General features: G+C 44.9%; 1 protein-coding gene across 2 annotated transcripts; it reads left to right on the top strand.

Moving 5' to 3' along the window:
* The first annotated feature begins 7,596 nt into the window (after positions 1-7,596).
* On the top strand, positions 7,597-17,714 carry PCDH18 (protocadherin 18). Of its 2 annotated transcripts, none has more exons than XM_010299208.2 (4): positions 7,597-10,668; positions 11,629-11,717; positions 11,857-12,020; positions 16,258-17,714. In XM_010299208.2, the coding sequence occupies exons 1-4, from the start codon at positions 8,164-8,166 to the stop codon at positions 16,938-16,940; spliced, it is 3,441 nt and encodes a 1,146-aa protein (XP_010297510.1). In that variant the 5' UTR covers positions 7,597-8,163; the 3' UTR covers positions 16,941-17,714. The 2 variants fall into 2 exon arrangements, with proteins under 2 accessions (XP_010297510.1, XP_010297511.1); XM_010299209.2 differs by having other exon boundaries at positions 11,632-11,717; positions 16,258-17,712.
* Positions 17,715-18,354: the final 640 nt, after the last annotated feature.

Raw genomic sequence — 18,354 nt, 5'->3', positions numbered from 1 at the left:
CATTACAGCTCCCACTGTGCCTGCTTCCTCTACAGCAGGTTTACATTTCCACATGTTTTCCCATGACATTGAAGCAGGGAGCATTTTTTTTTTCTTCTCTTCTTTTTTTTTTTTTTTTCCCCTCAGAAAAATCAAGAATAAAAAAATGCAGATACCCTTGTGGAGTGCTGTATAAATATTTACTGTAAAATAAAATAAACAGCATATTTGGTCCTCATTCACAAAGCAGGCTGGGTGGTGAATTGTGCCTGAGGTTTTGAAGAGAGGAAGGCCATTAAGGGTCCCTTAATGAAAGTCCTTTGTAACACAAGCTTGCTAAATCTTGCAGTAGAGAGAGGTTCAGATCCTTCCAGGAAACGTTTGCCCCAAACCATCTATTTCTGGAGAAATCTGATCAAGCGTCTTTTCTCGCTGCAAGACTTTGTGTGTAGCTTTGCGCTCCTGCGAGGCTCGCGCTCTTCAAGGCAATTTAAACTCACCCTGAAGCTGCTCAAAATCCTTGCGTGGATTGGGTTGGTTCCCATCAGCCTCAGGGTCAGAAGACGACAAAAGCGTCTTAAAACCTCTGGTGCTGCCTCTGGCTCCACTGTGGCTGCACACAGCCCAAGGTCTGGCTCTGATGGAGATGATGGACCCTTTCGCTTCACCAGGGTGTCCGACGTCCTTAGAGCACGTTGGTCGCAAACAGCTGCTGGCAGTAGGTACACATGAGCGGATCTGGATCATTTGGTTTAGGCTGTCAGTGGAAGATTGAACATGTGCTTTGTCTCGTCTAAAGACACTTGAAATAGCAATTATGCTCCTTTTTTAAACTCCCAGGGGCAATGGAGAAAGTTATAGTTCCATGAAAAGCTTGGGTTGAGCTGGTAATTTGATAAAGTATGAATTGCAGTCTTGACTAAATTCACATCTACCCCAAACTTCAAACTCTTTCTTTACAGGAACCCCACTCCTGTGAGGAAAAGAAGTATCACAACTGCAGCTGCTCCTTCTGCTCTGTACAAAGTAAAAGTGCCCTTGAAAATATCATCACGCGCTCGTTAGCATGTTGCAGGGTACAAGAGCGAGGCCTTTGTCAAAGCGGAATAGCAGTCCTGTAAGCCACAGAAAGCCTTTCACATTTATTCACGTAAAGCCTTTCAAATTCCCGCGCATGCAATATATTAATTTGTTAACATCTGGAATGAAACCAGATGTGGGAAATCCAATGCAAATACAGCAGTGTGTAAGGCTGCAAACGGGTAAGCTTAGCGCAGGCAAAGAGCACAGGCGTTGGTAGTGCTGTCCCTGCGGGGAGGAAGAGGCCTGGGCTCTCTGCGGCGCTGGTGACCGCTGCAGCCCCGCCGTGGCTGCATCACTAGGGGACAGGAGGTGACAGAGCATCTTCGCTCCTCGAGTTCCACTGTGTGTGAACCACGCGCTGTCCTCTGAAGCGTCTGGCTCTCCTTATCGTTTGTATTTGCGGTGATAGAAGCGAACAGAAGGTAAAAATGTTGTACGCGACAGGACCCCCAGTCGGTTTTAGGTGGCTTTGTGAGGAAGTGGAACAGGCCCATGCAGAGTTACCCTTGTGGGCTTGGGTGTGGGGGCAAAGCAGTGTGCTGCAGCTCTGACAGGCGCCTCCTACCCCCAGCACGTGTACTACTCAAACCCTCATTCTGCTGAAGCGCATACATTACTTTTAAAGGCAATTTTGGGTAAACAGCTATCAAATAAGAGATATTCTACTTTGTGCTTTACAAGGAAATAACTAAACAAAATGCCAAATGCATTAGTCCAAACAATGGAATTTCCATTATCTGCTGTGCCATATTAACTAATCCTCAAAATAATTCAAAAGCATCCAGTGATATATTACAGGCGTTTGTTTTTAATAGAGATTTAGTAAACCCTAAGTCTCAAGCATTTATTTCTTTTGCACTCGGTAAAACTTTGAGAGATAAATGTTTTATTGGTTCAGAAAAAGACTGAATATCTAGGTACAGTACTTGCCATGCATGGACCATGCACGGGTTTAACTCGCTATTTATATACACAATGCTGCATTGCAAAACTGCCGTGGAAATTTACTCATGTAGCAGAAAATCTGATCCCTTGCCCTTTGCCACGATGATTGATGATAATGTAAAATCTAATTTTGAACTCACTTATCAAAAAAAAATAAATTTCTCACCCATCAGCAGGTGTATAGACTTTTGTGCTTTGATGTATTTTAATGAATGATCAGATATTTTTTTAAGCAAATTGAAAAAGTGAAAATTATAGATCAGGGCTCTGAACTAAATTTTTGTGTTTATTCCTACTTCTGGGTACCCGGCCTCTTGTTTCTGGGCTGTGACTGGCTGCTTGTTGGGGCAGGAAGATACTTTGCCTGATACAGCTATTTCCTTTACCGAATGTTTCCCAGGGGTCTCAGAGGTGACAGAGTGTGGCCTTTGAGACCGATCACACTGGACACTGCACAGAAGGGGCAATGTTCCGCCTAGGAACAGAAACTGTTGGGCAGGGTATCTTCAGCAGGATTACTTTAAGGTATAGGTATATGCCTATATAGCATACAAGGTATATGTGGACATCGTTAAGGTATGGAGTTTGTGGAGGTCGGGATTGATGGTACTAAGGGGATTTTTTTGCTTTTCCAATTTGCCTACCCAGATCCCTGACCCCATTTTAGATCATCAATTCTCTGCCTTTTCAGGTGACCCAGGTAACTGATGCCTGATTGAGGTACACTAGTATTCCACAGATTAAAATATATGTCCTATCTAATGTATTTGGGCTTAATTAAGAAGACTGTGATGCAGAGGTCATTTGATAATCCAATGGCCCATTCTGCCTTTAATATCTCTTAAAGTAATCCAGCTTCTGATGAACCTCAGTTCTGATAAAGGTGTGAACCTCATGAACTTCAACAAGGCCAAGTGCAAGGTCCTGGGTCGGGGCAATCCCAAGCACAATTACAGGCTGGGCAGAGAATGGACTGAGAGCAGCCCTGAGGAGAAGGACTTGGGGGTGTTGGAGGACAAGAAGCTCCACATGAGCCAGCAGTGTGCACTTGCAGCCCAGAAAGCCAACCGTGTCCTGGGCTGCATCAAAAGAGGTGTGACCAGCAGGTCGAGGGAGGTGATCCTGCCCCTCTACTCCGGTCCGGTGAGACCCTACCTGGCGTACTGTGTCCAGCTCTTGGGCACCCAACATAAGAAGGACATGGAGCTGTTGGAGCGAGTCCAGAGAAGGGCCACAAAGATGATTAGCGGGCTGGAGCACCTCTCCTATGAGGACAGGCTGAGAGAGTTGGAGTTGTTCAGCCTGGAGAAGAAAAGGCTCCGGGGAGATCTGATTGCAGCCTTCCAGTACCTAAACGGGCCTACAAGACATCTGGAGAGGGGCTGTTTACAAGGGCATGGAGCGATAGGACAAGGGGTAATGGCGTTGAGCTGAGGGAGGGTCGATTTAGATTAGATGTTAGGAAGAAATTCTTCCCGTGAGGGTGGTGAGGCACTGGAACAGGTTGCCCAGAGAGGTTGTGGATGCCCCGTCCCTGGTAGTGTTGAAGGCCAGGTTGGATGGAGCTTTTGGTTTGGGTTGGAAGGGTCCTTGAAGATCAACCCCCATGTTGACCTATGGGCAACCTGGTCTATTGGAGGGTGTCCATGGGTCAACATGGGGGCTGATCTTCAAGGACCCTTCCAACCCAAATCATTCTATGATTCCATGTAGAACACATGACTGATGAGATTGTTAGTAGATTGGACAAGTACAGCATTAATTTGTGATTTTTTTATCTGTGCAAAAAATCAGACTGAAATATCAGCCTCCTTTCACCCACTCCACTGAACAGCGTCAAATCGACCTTTGATCAGCTTCTTTGTGTGTATAAAATGAGTGTTGTAGGCAACACTTGTTTGTCTACAAGGATACTCTTCACTCAGTTTGCACTCATGCTGCAACAGATGGAAATGTAGAGTACAAAGAGCAAAGAGAGCTCTGTCATCAGTTTTACTTTGGGAAACAAGCTTGTTGAAGAGGGATGGAGGGAGAGGAGGAGGGAGAAAGAGAAGAGGAGGGAGAGAGAGAAGGAGAGATGAAGCCCCCCAATTTTCTTATTCATTGTGATGGAAATGTTCTTTTCGAATACACTTCTGACTTAGGAAGACTTGTCTTTCACATTCATTACACAGGTGTCAAATCAAATTTTATCTTGCCGTGTCTTGTGCGCTGGAGCATAGTGCACATGACATTTTGTAACATGATGCAACATAAGGCAATAAATCATACTGAAGGTGAATAAAACCTCATTTTTGTGTGCGTGTGTGTGCGAGGAGGAGGATGAACCAAATGGCGCTGTGCTAATTTCACTGTGCTTCTATCATTGTTAAGAGAATTATTTTCTTTCTCCTCTGTCCCAGCTGAGGGACTGTTTCTCAAAATAGTTCTCCAAAGTAAAATTCTCTGTCACCTACGTTTTGCATATATACTGTGCATCTAGGGGATCAGTAACTTTTAGAAGAAAATGTATGCTTGAGAGCTCAATAAAACTCCTAGGAGAAACAAGACAGCCTTTCAAGTATATCGACCACAGAACTAAACCTACTTTCAGCTAAGTGAAAAATTAATTAATCTGCTGTGCAGCTATGGTTTCTGAAGCAGTACTGTAGGAAGTGCTAGTTGGAGCCGGTTTGGTTTTCTTCCTCGGGTGCATCACTGGAGAATCTGAATGCAACTTTTGGGAAGAGCGTTGTGGTGCATAGATCGGTATTAGGTGGGAATAACCGAGATTACTCTCCAGGAGGCCAGCAGCACTCCGCTCACGTGCCTCACAGCATTCACAATACCACGCTCCCTAAGAAGTGTCTGCGGGCTGCACGTGGGACTCTCCCTTTTCTTTGTAAGGGAAGTCTGCCATGTCAAAGGTGGACTGGAGTTTAAGAGACTTTCAGACACAACTCCTTCTCTGGACATGGGAGGAATCAGCCTTGGGAGTGCTGCGATCGCTCGTAAGCACCCTACAGAAGTATCACTTCTAGACGCCCCCCGCACTTAAATATTGCTGCGTCTCAACAAGCAACCCCAAGATGCGTTCCTTCTCACTTGTAGGTTCAAATGAATGTCAGATGAAAAAAAAAAAAAAAGAAAATCAAGACACTTTCATTACTTTAGTTCGATTCAGGTAAGGACTATTGTGCCAATGACATTTTATCGTCATGAAAAGTGTAAATGCTTAGCTGCAAGACAGCATGGACTTAAGTGATAATATTACATATAACCTGACTGGTAAAGTTGCAAAATAAGACATAAATTAAAAAAGGGAAAAAAAAAGTAAAGAGGTGCTGTGATTCCTGTCTGTACGTATCCTGCTATCTATTAATAAAAAGAGTATGTCTCTGAGAAAGACCGATGTGATGAAGTGGAATTATTATTTGGAAAATGATAAAAATTGCATAAAGCAAATTCTGCATATCTAAATGAACTACACAGTTACTTGGAAGCACACGTCATTTATATAATGTTTTAGTTTATAAGCAGCGAAATTATTTTTACTATGAATTATTCATTTCCTGTACTCATCCTGTAAAGGGGCAGTGACTTCTTTTACCAACAAAATACTTTTTATTGACACTAAGAACAGCATTTAATTGAACCTATTTCCCCAATTATCGTCAGAAAAGAGTATACACTGGTGTTTTGGAAAAAATGTTTTAGAAAGATTTATCAGAGCTCCAAAAAAAGCTGTCCACGAACTAATGGAATTAGATTATCTTTGAATTCTCTCCACCAGAACTTAGAATGGCCACTAATTCCTTTCTTTGCTCTTTTGGTGTTTGCAAAGGGGTTCACTAAAGCCTGAATTGATATAATTATTGGCTTGGATTGTTAGAGATTTAGGCCAGATGGCTATGGGTTTCTAAAGTCCCAGTTGCTTGTGTTAGCTTTTCTAGTTTGCCTATAGGGTTTGGGGATCAGCAATTTGAAAGGGCTGCAAACTTGTAAAACAGTATTATTCATGGGGGCAGAATGTTCATCAGCGTGACCCAGTACTAAATACATTCATTATGGGCATTTCTATTCTGCACAATTTGCCACACGGCGCTGGTTTGTGAAAAAAAAAGAGACAATGGCTTATAAAATGCTTTTGAATGCTTAAAAAGAAGGAGAGTTCACGCTGAGCCTCCTCTGCTTTCTTTTTCTGCAAGAACCTTCTTAGTGACTTTGGCTGAGCTCTGCTGAGAGTAAGTAAATTGGGAAAATCAGAGATTTACTTTTTACATTTTTGGACATGGGGGGGGGGAATAAGAGAGAGAAAAGAGCAATAGAGTGATGGTATGATTACGGGCAACACCAATAAAAAAATGGTCAAAGTTAGCCAAAAACCCAATAAAACGCATGGCGAGACCGTGGCTAAAATGATAAACTTAAAAAGCAAGTGCAAAAAAGAGGAAATACAAATCACGTCATAGATTTGCAATGAGAAGAACACACCAGCTTCTGCGACCTGGGTGCAGCCTGAAGCTCAGGTAGGGATCTACACCACTTCTGGTGTACACAAAATACACGATCGACTCAGTCGGAAGATTTTTTTCTGTTTGTTTTTTGTGCAAATGTGTTGCAGTGTAAACGTGAAAACAGTTTTCAGCAATAGCAGAGAGGCAAGGAAACTGTCACTTTCGAACACTTCATGTATCTCGCCGCTTCTTTTTCTTTAAAACACTTGGCGCGTAGAAAGTGTACTTAGCACAAATTGTCATGGTGAAGCATGAAGCGCTTTTTTTTTTTTTTTTTTTAAATCAACTGAGATGAAAAAAAAAAAAATCTTCTGAAGAACGCCTGGAAGAGCAAAGAAAAAAAAAAAAAAAAACCAGAGGCAGAGAAGCACACCCAGAGAGCCGGTCGCACACACGCACCCGCAGAAGAACCCCGCTCAGGCGAATGCAGCTGCGCTGAGGTCAGAAATGCTGCAAGAGGGAGCCAGGGGAAGGACAGGAGTGTGCAAAACCTTACTGACTGGGAAAGGAGGAGGGAGAGATTCCAGGGGATGAAGGGTAGATCTCCCCGTGCTCCACGCAGGGGCAGAGCCGTTGAGGAAAAGCAGGTAATAGGTAAATAAGCAGCCAGAAGACGCTCTTGAGGCACGTTAGAGAGACGTCATCCCCAAGGTCGTTTACTAAGCAAAGGCAGTAAAAAGATCCCAGTTAGTTAAACAAGGGAACCTAAAAGTATGTAAATGAGGAGCGCGATCGCATTTTTCGTGGCAGGAAGGGGAGGAATTAAAATCACAAAAACCCGCTTGAAAATGCCCTGAAAATGCGGGGCAGTGGGCGGGGGGGGAGGAAAGAAGTTGATTTAAAGTTGCCCTTTAGTCATTCGTACGGTGTCCCCCCGCCCCTGCGCGGCGGCCAGCAGGGGCTGGCGGAGGAGCCGCCCCCCCCCCCCCCCATCCGCCCTCCCGTCCCCGTCCCCCCCCCTCCCCGCCCTGCCGCCCCCCCTCCCCGCCCTCCCGTCCCCGTACCCCCCCCCTCCCCGCCCTGCCGCCCCCCCTCCCCGCTCTGCTGTCCCCGTCCCCCCCTCCCCGCCCTGCCCGTCCCCGTCCCCCCCCCCGCCCTCCCGCCTTCCCCCCCCGCCCGGCCCGGCGCTGAGGGCTGCGGGGCGGCCGCGCTGTTCCCGGCGGGGCGGCGGGCTGATTGGCTGGACGGGGCTCAGCACATGCCGGGCAAAAAGCTTTGTCTGGGGAGTTGGAGCGAACTTGCGGAGGATTTTAGGCTGGAGCCGGTGAGGCAGGGCGGTTAGTCTGGCGGGGAGAGGGAAGGGAAGAGGAGCTCTCCGCCGGAGGATCGGCTGCGGATCCCGCTGGCTTCCCGGCCGTCCCTGGATGCTCCCGGCGGGAGAGGAGCGCGCTGCCCTGACACGTTTCATCCTGGAAGAGGAGCGGGGAGTCAAATGAGAAAGCGTGGATTGCCTACAGATTGTATCTGGATGTCCTGGCACGGTGTGTATAAAAAAAAAAAAAGTTTTTGGTTTTTTTTTTTTTTTTTTTTCCTGATTCGGTAAGATATTAATACTTGGCTGACTAGAAAAGGCGTTTTCAAGTTTTAAAGGACCAGATGTGCGCTGGGTTTAAGGTACCGAAGGAAGTCGAAATAATTGCTTTTTAACTTGCTTGGAGAAATGAATTGCAAAAACTTACAAATGCACCGAATCGGCAGTAAAATGCACTTTATATTCATTTTTGCACTGGTGATAATATCTTTCAATAAGGCTGTGCTGGGCAAGAATTTGAAATACAGGATTTATGAGGAGCAGAGAGTTGGATCAGTAATTGCAAGACTATCGGAGGATGTAGCTGATGTTTTATTAAAGATGCCTAACCCTTCCTCGGTTCGTTTTCGAGCCATGCAGAGGGGGAATTCTCCCTTGCTGGTAGTCCGTGAGGATAATGGAGAAATCAGCATAGGAGCTAAAATTGACCGGGAACAGCTCTGCCAGAAAAACTTAAACTGCTCCATAGAGTTTGACGTGATCACTCTGCCCACCGAACATCTGCAGCTTTTCCATGTTGAAGTTGAAGTGCTGGATATTAACGACAACTCTCCCCAGTTTTCCAGAGCTCTTATCCCTATCGAAATATCAGAGAGCGCAGCGGTAGGAACCCGGATCCCTTTGGACAGCGCTTTTGATCCGGACGTAGGGGACAACTCACTCCACACTTACTCCCTTTCCGCAAATGATTTTTTTAGTATCGAGGTGAGAACCAGGACTGATGGTGCTAAGTATGCGGAGCTGATCGTGGTTAGAGAGCTGGACCGGGAGTTGAAGTCAAGTTACGAACTCCAGCTCACTGCTTCAGATAAAGGGGTGCCTCAGAGGTCTGGATCGTCCCTCCTGAAAATAAGCATTTCCGATTCCAATGACAACAGCCCTGTTTTCGAGCAACAGTCGTATATAATCCAACTCTTAGAAAATTCACCGATTGGGACTTTGCTGATAGACCTCAATGCCACCGACCCAGATGAGGGCGCTAACGGTAAAGTCGTGTACTCTTTCAGTAGTCATGTGTCTGCCAAAATTACTGAGACTTTTAAGATAGATTCAGAAAAAGGGCATCTGACCCTCCTGAAGCAAGTGGACTATGAAGTAACCAAATCCTATGAGATTGATGCTCAGGCTCAAGATTTGGGGCCGAATTCTATTCCGGCTCACTGCAAAATTATCATTAAAATCGTGGATGTGAATGACAACAGACCTGAAATTAACTTAAACCTGATGTCCCCAGAGAAAGAAGAGATAGCTTACATTTCTGAAGGGTCACCCCTGGACACTTTTGTTGCCCTGGTCAGAGTGCAAGACAAGGACTCTGGCGTGAATGGAGAGATAGTTTGCAAGCTCCACGGACATGGCCACTTTAAACTTCAAAAGACTTATGAAAATAACTATTTAATCTTGACTAATGCCACTCTAGATAGGGAAAAGAGATCTGAATACAGCTTGACTGTAATAGCGGAGGACAAGGGAACGCCAAGTCTCTCCACAGTGAAACACTTTACTGTCCAAATCAGCGATGAAAATGACAACCCGCCCCGCTTCCAGACAAACAGATACGAAGTTGTTATCTTGGAAAATAACTCTCCGGGAGCGTACATCACATCAGTCACAGCCACAGACCCAGATCTTGGTGACAACGGGCAGGTGACCTACACTATTTTGGAGAGCTATATTTTGGGAAGTTCTATAACCACCTATGTGACCATCGATCCCTCCAACGGGGCCATCTATGCCCTGCGAACTTTCGATCATGAAGAAGTGAATCAAATTGCCTTCATGGTTCAAGCTAGGGACGGAGGGAGTCAGCAGCTTGTTAGTAATACCACGGTTGTGCTAACCATCATTGACGAAAATGACAACGCTCCCATCATTGTGGGGCCAGCGCTACGCAACAGCACAGCAGAAATCTCGATCCCTAAGGATGCTGGCATTGGCTTTCTTGTCACCAGGATAAGGGCTACAGATAGAGACTCTGGTATGAACTCTGAACTCAGCTGCTCCATAGCAGCTGACAAGGAAAACAGCATCTTTGTGATGGATCCCAAAACTTGTGACATCTCTATCAATGTGAGTGTTGAATCAGTTCCAGCAAAACAGTGGGAGTTTTTTGTGATAGTCCAGGATAAAGGCAGTCCTCAGCTTAGTACTAAAGCACTTCTGAAATGTACCATTTTTGAGTATGTTTACTCATTTTCAAGCACAGAAGCTACTTTGGTAAGCCAGCCCTCCCTGGATGTCTCCATGATAACGATTATATCCTTAGGGTCGATATGTGCCGTGTTGTTGGTCATTATGGTCATCTTTGCTACAAGATGTAATCGAGAGAAGAAGGACACCAGGTCCTACAACTGTCGCGTGGCGGAATCGACCTACCAGCACCACCCGAAACGACCCTCAAGACAGATCCACAAAGGGGACATTACATTAGTGCCGACCGTTAATGGCACTTTACCCATCAGATCTCACCACAGATCTTCTCCGTCATCATCTCCGACCCTGGAAAGGGGACAAATGAGCAGCCGGCAGAGCCACCACAGCCACCAGTCGCTGAACAGCCTGGTGACAATCTCCTCTAACCACGTGCCCGAAAATTTCTCCCTGGAACTCACCCATGCCACTCCGGCTGTTGAGGTAAGGTCCATACCTCGTTTTGCACATCCATTCACTCATGCACTCACTTGGGAGCATGGCGGTACTCTGCATGCAACCTGTGGGAGCAGTCAGTGATTAGATCTATGCCCAATGAGAACGTGTTACGGATTTCTCTTTAGATGTCACAGCTTTGAAGTTTTACTCCAATATCAGCTGAATCCATTACCGTGGGGAACAGGATTAAATCTTTTATTTATAGAATTATTTCAACCTGTGAGGTTGAAACAACGGACTGTAACAGAGACAGTATTCTGCTCTGGTTTACTGATTTTTCTTTCTTTCCTCGTTGCCTTCCCTTCCCCTCTGCGTAGCTCTCTTAAAGAGGGAGTGCCTGAGTATTTATATACAGAAACAGCACAGGAAATTCTTTCGTTAATGGGGATGGAGAACTAAAAGGTTAAACACTCAGACTGTTTAAGTACAGCTGTTACAACGTATGATCAGAGTGTATCTATCTGATACGTGCACGCACTATCTCAAGCTTTGAGACTACCCATTTCATTTTTTACTGCAAATGCTACGTAATGGCTTGAATGAGCTGTGTCCTGGTAACTCTTTCCATGTAGAGCGATGGCATTTTGTTTTGAACTAGGATCCTGGAATGGTAAAGGGTTGATTCTAAACAAAACAAAACTACACTTCTCTTTAATTACTTGTTTTACTTGTTAATGAATTAATTATTATGAGTTCAGAGGCTAATGAACAGCAGTGCATTTCCTCGTTGTACAAAGTCTTCAGATGTTTCCTGTGGCAGACACAATGCTACAAAATGGTCTGTTGTACTGCATTATGTATGTGCAGGAATTTGATTTAATTAAGCTTTAAAGGGAAAAAAACCCCAACCACCCAACAAACACACCCGAGAAGCGAATTAGTGGTTTTGCAGCTAGGAATCTGAGCTTTCATTTCAAGGAATCAGTCTCTTCACCTTTTCTTTAGCAGGTTTCTCAGCTTCTCTCGATGCTTCACCAGGGCCAGTATCAACCAAGGCCAAGTTTTCGAGGAAACAAGTATTCCAGAAGCTACAGGTGAGGATCTGGACTGGAGGTTCTGCCACATGTGCATGTACATGTATCAGAAAATACAGCCATGTATTTTTAATCAAAAAGGGGAATGTAACGTACATGAGGTAATGTAATTCCACCATCACCACACTTCTCTTTACAGATATGCCCTACAAGACATGGATAAATTCAGCTTGAAAGACAGTGGCCGGGGTGATAGTGAAGCTGGAGACAGTGATTATGATTTGGGGAGAGAGTCTCCAATTGACAGACTTCTTGGGGAAGGATTCAGTGACCTTTTCCTTACAGATGGGAGAATTCCTGCAGGTAAGAGCACAATGGAAGCTGAACAGTTTATTTACAGTGCTGCCTGGCTGTCACTTTGATAAAGTTACTACTGAGAAAGCAAAAATTCTTTAGCTTTCAAGTCCCGTGTTTCCTTCCTTTTTACTCTGCTTCATGGTAACTATTGAGCTGAAGCCTTCACGTGTCTAGTAAAATGAAACCTCAGATGCAACTGAAAACCTGCCCAGAGCAATGCCTACTTCTTCTATTGTTCACATCATCATGAGCTGGCTTCAAATTCACCCCAAAAGCACGATCTGCTCCATGTTCTTAGACTTTTAATGACTGGGTGGATGTTTTTGCAAAGCCAGGCAGTTGTGGTTTGTTAAAAATACACTGAGCTATAATTTGGGAGATACGTTTTCCACAGTGGGTTTGATCCATACGATACAAACTTCTACCATTCAGAAGTGGATTCTGAAAGTGGTCTAGGGATATGGATGGAGAAGAAAGAAAAGTGTATTTTTTCCCCGCTGAAAAATGAGCTTGAGTGGCAAGGGAAGGATCTAAATATGTCCCAGATTTTAAATCTTGCAACCCTAGTTTCTAGAAGAAAGAGCTTAAGAGGTACCATTCAGGGGCTGAGGGCAGGCAAGAAAAAAGCTAGAAAAGGGTCAGTGAAAGTAAGATAAACACACACGTACATAGTCATGTGTATGAAGTACCACTTTTAAATTTATGCCCAATTATAAGTTGAATAAAAGAGGCCATGGGAAATCACGCTAAGTACAGATACGAGATTTTTGTAATTACTTTAATAATTATACAGCCACTGCTCGTACCCTAGATCTTGAACTTATTTCAGATCATAGTTGGTTTTCTCTGTATAGCTGAGAGGGCCGGATAATTTCAGTACGGTTCACTGAACCAAGAGTGTAAACTTAAAAAGTTTAGGGAAGTTATTCTATACATGGGAGCACATTGCTTTGTGGGGCGGTGCAGCATGTATTCCCTCCTAAAGCGACCCACCGTATCGCCCAGGGCTGGAGGAGGGTTTTCCCTCCGCTGCCATGGAAAACAGCGGTGAGGGGGTTGTACCTGACCTTGATGCGTTTTACCCTGAGAAATATGCCCTTACACTAGGCAGGAACAAACCCTGGAAATTTAATTTGTTTTTCTTGTATGTTTTAACTTCAAAATTTTCTTTCTATATTTTGCCCCAGACTAGGTCTCGTATCACCTGCCCACGCACTCTCCTACCTCCTCAGCTTAGTCTTACGTACCCAACGTTTCAGAACCAGGCACCTTGAAAAGTTACTATTTTTTCCGAATCGTTAACCGAAATCTGGAGTCCTGATATATTTTTTTATCCTCATTTCCCCCAGCTCCTACTACTCATTCCTCTGCCAGCTGGCATGAGGCACGTCTCATTCTCTGCTGTGGTTGGCAAGGAGGTAGGGAGGGATGTGCTGGAGCTCTTAGTTGCCAGGGGAGCTTCAAGCGCATGGCGTTTGCGCTGGCGTCCAGCCCCGCTGCGGCTGAGGAAGAGCCGTCCCCTTCCCGGTGGGCAGCGGGGGCAGGAGCAGTTACCCTCCTGGCTCACCGAAACGCCCGTGGCTCCTTTTCAGCTCTTGCAATTCGGTCTCTAAACAGGAAGCCAAAGGGTAGGATTTCCAAAAGTGCCCGGCCTTCGCCCAACGCTAGTCCCATTCAAAGGAAGGAGAACTCCTGCTGAGTACAGGCAGAACTGGGCCGGGCCAGCAGGACGGGCATTTAATCTCACCCAGGTGTCCATTTGCCGCTATGCGTGGTCTTCATCCATCGGATAAGTGTGCTGAACCTGTTCAGATGAGCCCTGAATTGGTCTGCAATCCAAACAAATAAAAAGGGAAAAGGAAAACTTCCTGGAGGTTTCCTGTTCTCCATTTTGAAATGTTTCTGCGTTGTCACTCTGGCCACGGGCAAAAAGCTGTGAGAAAGTCCTTTCGGTTTGTCCCTTTAAGGTAGAAACGGAAAGCAGCGGAGCCAGTCCCTTGAAACTTCACAAATGACATGATCCGAAAGTTCAATAACTGTCCTTGAAAGACTCGTTTCTTTCTCTCTCACTTTTTAAATCCTCCCCAAGAAGCTTTAAGTTCTGGCCAAAAAAAAAAAAACAAAAAAACCCCCCACCTGGTACACCTGGGGTTTTTTATTTATTGCTGATTTCAGGGCAGGCTGTGACACCATTGGGTTTCCTCAGAATATCTTTGGATCTTATGTTCAGGAGTGTCAGAATTTATTATTTTGTACCAAAACCAATCCTGATAACATAAGTAATGAAACTCACAATAAGATGACCCTCAGTACTAATGAAATGCTAGACCATTGAAAGTCTCCCATTAATTTAAAGGAGTCTTCTTAATTCGAAGAGTAATCCTCACCTTCTGGGGTGAGTTGAGAGCTGGTGCAGGCTCCATGGGTCACTTTCCTCCTTTCTGACTCTTAGGCATTTTCTGTAAAACATCACACACATGCTTTTCATACTCGGGAATAAAGCACTTGAAGGCATTTCAGTCACTCGTATCAAAACTTCAGCCACTGGTATTTTCTAGGATGCTTTTTTTGCTCGACGCTGACTGGTCAGGGGGTCATTTGCAATAGGTTGTGTGATATCCAGCCTGCAGCCTGAACCTGGATTCCTGAAGAAATTCCTACTCTCGCATGTGAGACACAGAGAAAGTTTATAGTCGGAGGAACGGAAAGGGCATTAGGAAAACAAACAATACGATGGGCTGCGTAAAGTGCGGAGATAAATAACGCTGACAGGATGAGAGTAGGACGTTATCAATCACTGGTACGGCCTAAATTGAAATATTCTGTTCGGTTCTGCTTACACCATAGGAAAAAGATTTTTTGATAAACTGAGTGGATTCAGAGCCAGATGGGAAACGTGATGAGAAAGCAAGGAAAACTTACAGGGCATGACTGCAAACATTTCTTATGTCTTCAATATATAGAGAGAGAAAGACAAAGAAACTCTATTCTCTGTGGGCTAATCTAACCATTAATTGATGGAGAATAAGGCAAAAGCTTCTTATGGTCAAAATATGCATAATGCAAAGAGCCTGCCATTTCTGAAAATGCTCTTTTGAAGGATGTGACTCAAAGTCCGGTCAGTGGCCCCTGCAGCGCCGAGGTCTTTTCCAGCAGGGCAGCCTGAGGCTTCACGTCCAACTGTCGGTTCCCTTTGGAGAGGGAAATGTGGCCTCTCTCCTGGCACGTCTCTCTTTGCAGGTCTGTCTGATAGGGCTTTGCCCGTCTCTGCTTCCAGGGACCTTTCCCTGTCCTCTTCAGTGGGAGAGGTGTTTGTGGAGGACGCTCGCCATGCTCCTCTGTGGGCCAGTTCAGAGCAGCGTAGCTCCCAGGGATGCAGTCACTTGCCCTATCCTATTGCTCCTCCCTGAGAGGCACCACTAAAAGCCAGCAGCCGAAAGAGCGGCTTTGTTGTTTTCTGCTGGTCAGCCCTCCTGGCTGGCCTGGATGCCCACCTGGTGGGTCAGAGTCCTCCCCTTGTGCCAACGCCTCAGCCAGCGCGGTCCAGCAACCTGAGCTACAGAGCTGCAAGTGCACCTCAGAGTAACTCCGGCATAAACACGGGGTGTGAATTAAGCCCTAGGTAGTCTGATACTGGATTAAAATTTAACTGAATTAGATAAAAGGTAATACGGCAGTGGATCGCCTCATATTCAACATCCACCTCACTGTCAGTTCAAAAGGAGGTGTGTTAATGAAGAGGGAGATCCCTCTACACATTTTTGTTCTTACTTCTTTAATTCCTCTGTGGATATGCTTCTCTAATTGCAGGTGGAAGACTTTTAGACTAAAACAGAAGACTTTAGACTTGACTAAAAGTTAAGTAAATACTTGGAGGTAGAAACACCTTCGTTTTGTGGGGTTTTTTAAAATGAAACAGCACTATACAAAGGAAGCAAATGGCTTTAAGTCACAAGGGCTAGTTTTCCACCTGGGATTTACATGTTCATCTTCAACCCTAGTTAAGAGGTCGCATGACTGTCTTACATGTTCTGCATTTATCGTTCTCATTTTTTGAGACCATTCGGAAATGGCAGCACGTTTCGATCCAAGACCATTTGCCACCTTCCCTGCACACAGAGAGAACCCAAACCCGAGATTTGAACGTCTTTGGAGAAGTTCCGTGCTTGTGTTGGCCCCTGTCGATGTAAGTGATACGTGCAATGGGAGGGGGATGCTCACCCTCCTCTTTTCTCTCTTGCAGCGATGCGGCTGTGCACGGAGGAGTGCAGGGTTCTGGGGCACTCCGACCAGTGCTGGATGCCGCCGTTGCCCTCTCCGTCCTCCGATTACAGAAGCAACATGTTTATCCCTGGAGAGGAGTTCCAGTCGCCCCAGCAGCAGCTGCAGCAGCAGCAGCAGCAGCAGCAGCAGCAGGGCCTCGAGGAAGATCCACAGCCTGCTGACGCCAGTGAGAAGAAGAAGAGCTTTTCGACGTTTGGTAAGGACTGCCAGAGCGAGGAGGAGTCGGGGGACACCTGCACCTCCTCTCTCCTCTCTGAGATGAGCAGCGTCTTCCAGCGCCTGCTGCCTCCCTCGCTAGATGCCTACACGGAGTGCAATGAGATGGATCGCTCCAACTCGTTGGAGCGCAGGAAGGGACATTTGCCAGCCAAGACTGTGAATTACCCACAGGGGGTGGCAGCCTGGGCAGCCAGCACGCATTTCCAAAATCCTGCCAACAACGGGTCCAGCCTGGGGACTCACTCGGGCGCGCAGCCTTCCTCTAAATGGCTGCCAGCCATGGAGGAGATCCCAGAGAATTATGAAGAAGATGATTTTGACAACGTGCTCAACCACCTCAGTGATGGTAAACACGAACTCATGGATGCCAGTGAGTTGGTGGCAGAAATCAACAAGCTGCTGCAAGATGTCCGGCAGAACTAATTGTTTCAAAAGCCTATTTTTCCATATTTATGGAAAACCAGAAGGGAAAAAAAAAAAAAAAGAACAAAAAAACAGACTGAGAAGAACTGGCATTGCCAACTAGTTGCATTTATCATAAATGTGTCTGTGTATGTTGAATATTAAAATACTGTATTTTCATATGTACACAATGCAAGTGTGATTATCTTTATCTGTATTTTAAAAATACATTTGTACCTTATATTTATGTGTAATTTAACAAATAAATTTTATTTTTGTACACCCACAGCAAGCATGTTTTCCTAAGTGTAAATAGATGGTACCACCCTTGTCAAACTTCCAGCATTCTTGCCACACCGGCATGTTAAAAAAAACCAACCAAACAACCGGGGATATTGCTTTCCCTTATTATTTCTTTTAAGGCACAAATGTTACAAATACAAATTCAAACCACTGAAAAGTTATGCAAACATTAGTTTCAATAAATGATCCAACACCTTGTTGCAATGTTTCATTCTTATAATAAAGAGTTGTCAACTCCCATGAAGCCTAAAATGTCCTTTTTATTTTGATGCTTTTGGTCTCTAGAGTAATTTTCCCATTTCATTAATGGATTAGCGCAGGCTCAGGTCTTCCTCTGTTTTGCAAGTAAGTGTTTTCTCAAGTGAACGAATCATGGAATTCAGTGATGGGACTTCCAATGTTCCCTCTGCAAAAAAAGGTAAAATAGTTCTGCTGTTATTACGCTGCAAAGGCAGTTGAAGTGAGCGGTGTATACTTGAAAGATAGCAATAAAATCAGCTTTTCTGACCTCAAGCTGAATTTATGTAAATAAAAAATTGCAATTGACTGCTTTATCCTTGTAAATGATGCCAAAATAAAAGGAATGTTGCATCTCCCAGGAAAGCAGCTGGTAGAGCTATGTGTTGCCTCTGTTGTAAGTATATCTATCTTGTATTTGCAAAGCAGTACAGAGATACTTGAACTTCCGAGAAAAGAGCTATCCTGCAGTGACCGTGGCTCCTGCTGAATCCCATCCTTCCACAGTGGGGCTTCTCCCTGTACTGGAGCTAGCTCAGTGGAAACTGAGTAATTTATACCATGGTGCCATCACCACTGAGCAGGTGATGTAACTCATATTTCTCATATTGGTCCTGTTGTTCCATAATATTTGGTCCTGTTAGTTCCCTTTGTTCGAGAACTAATTTTTGGTTAGCCTGTCATACACAGGGAGATTTTTGTAAGACCAAAAAACCTGATTTTATAGGTGAGAAACATGGGTGGTTCTAGACTCCTGATGCTCATTTCAGGGGTGTGTGAAGTTACTAAGAGACGGCCAGAAAAACTGGTATTTTGGGCTTTCATTCAGAGCTGCAGATGCAGTATTTATAGGGTATATTTTTTACCAGAAGTATGAAAAACTGTTGAAATAATC

Source organism: Balearica regulorum, chromosome 4, assembly GCF_011004875.1.
Source record: "Balearica regulorum gibbericeps isolate bBalReg1 chromosome 4, bBalReg1.pri, whole genome shotgun sequence".
Classification (NCBI taxonomy): domain Eukaryota; kingdom Metazoa; phylum Chordata; class Aves; order Gruiformes; family Gruidae; genus Balearica; species Balearica regulorum.
Note: the sequence above shows the minus strand (reverse complement) of the source record. Positions and strands in the feature narration are given on the sequence as shown.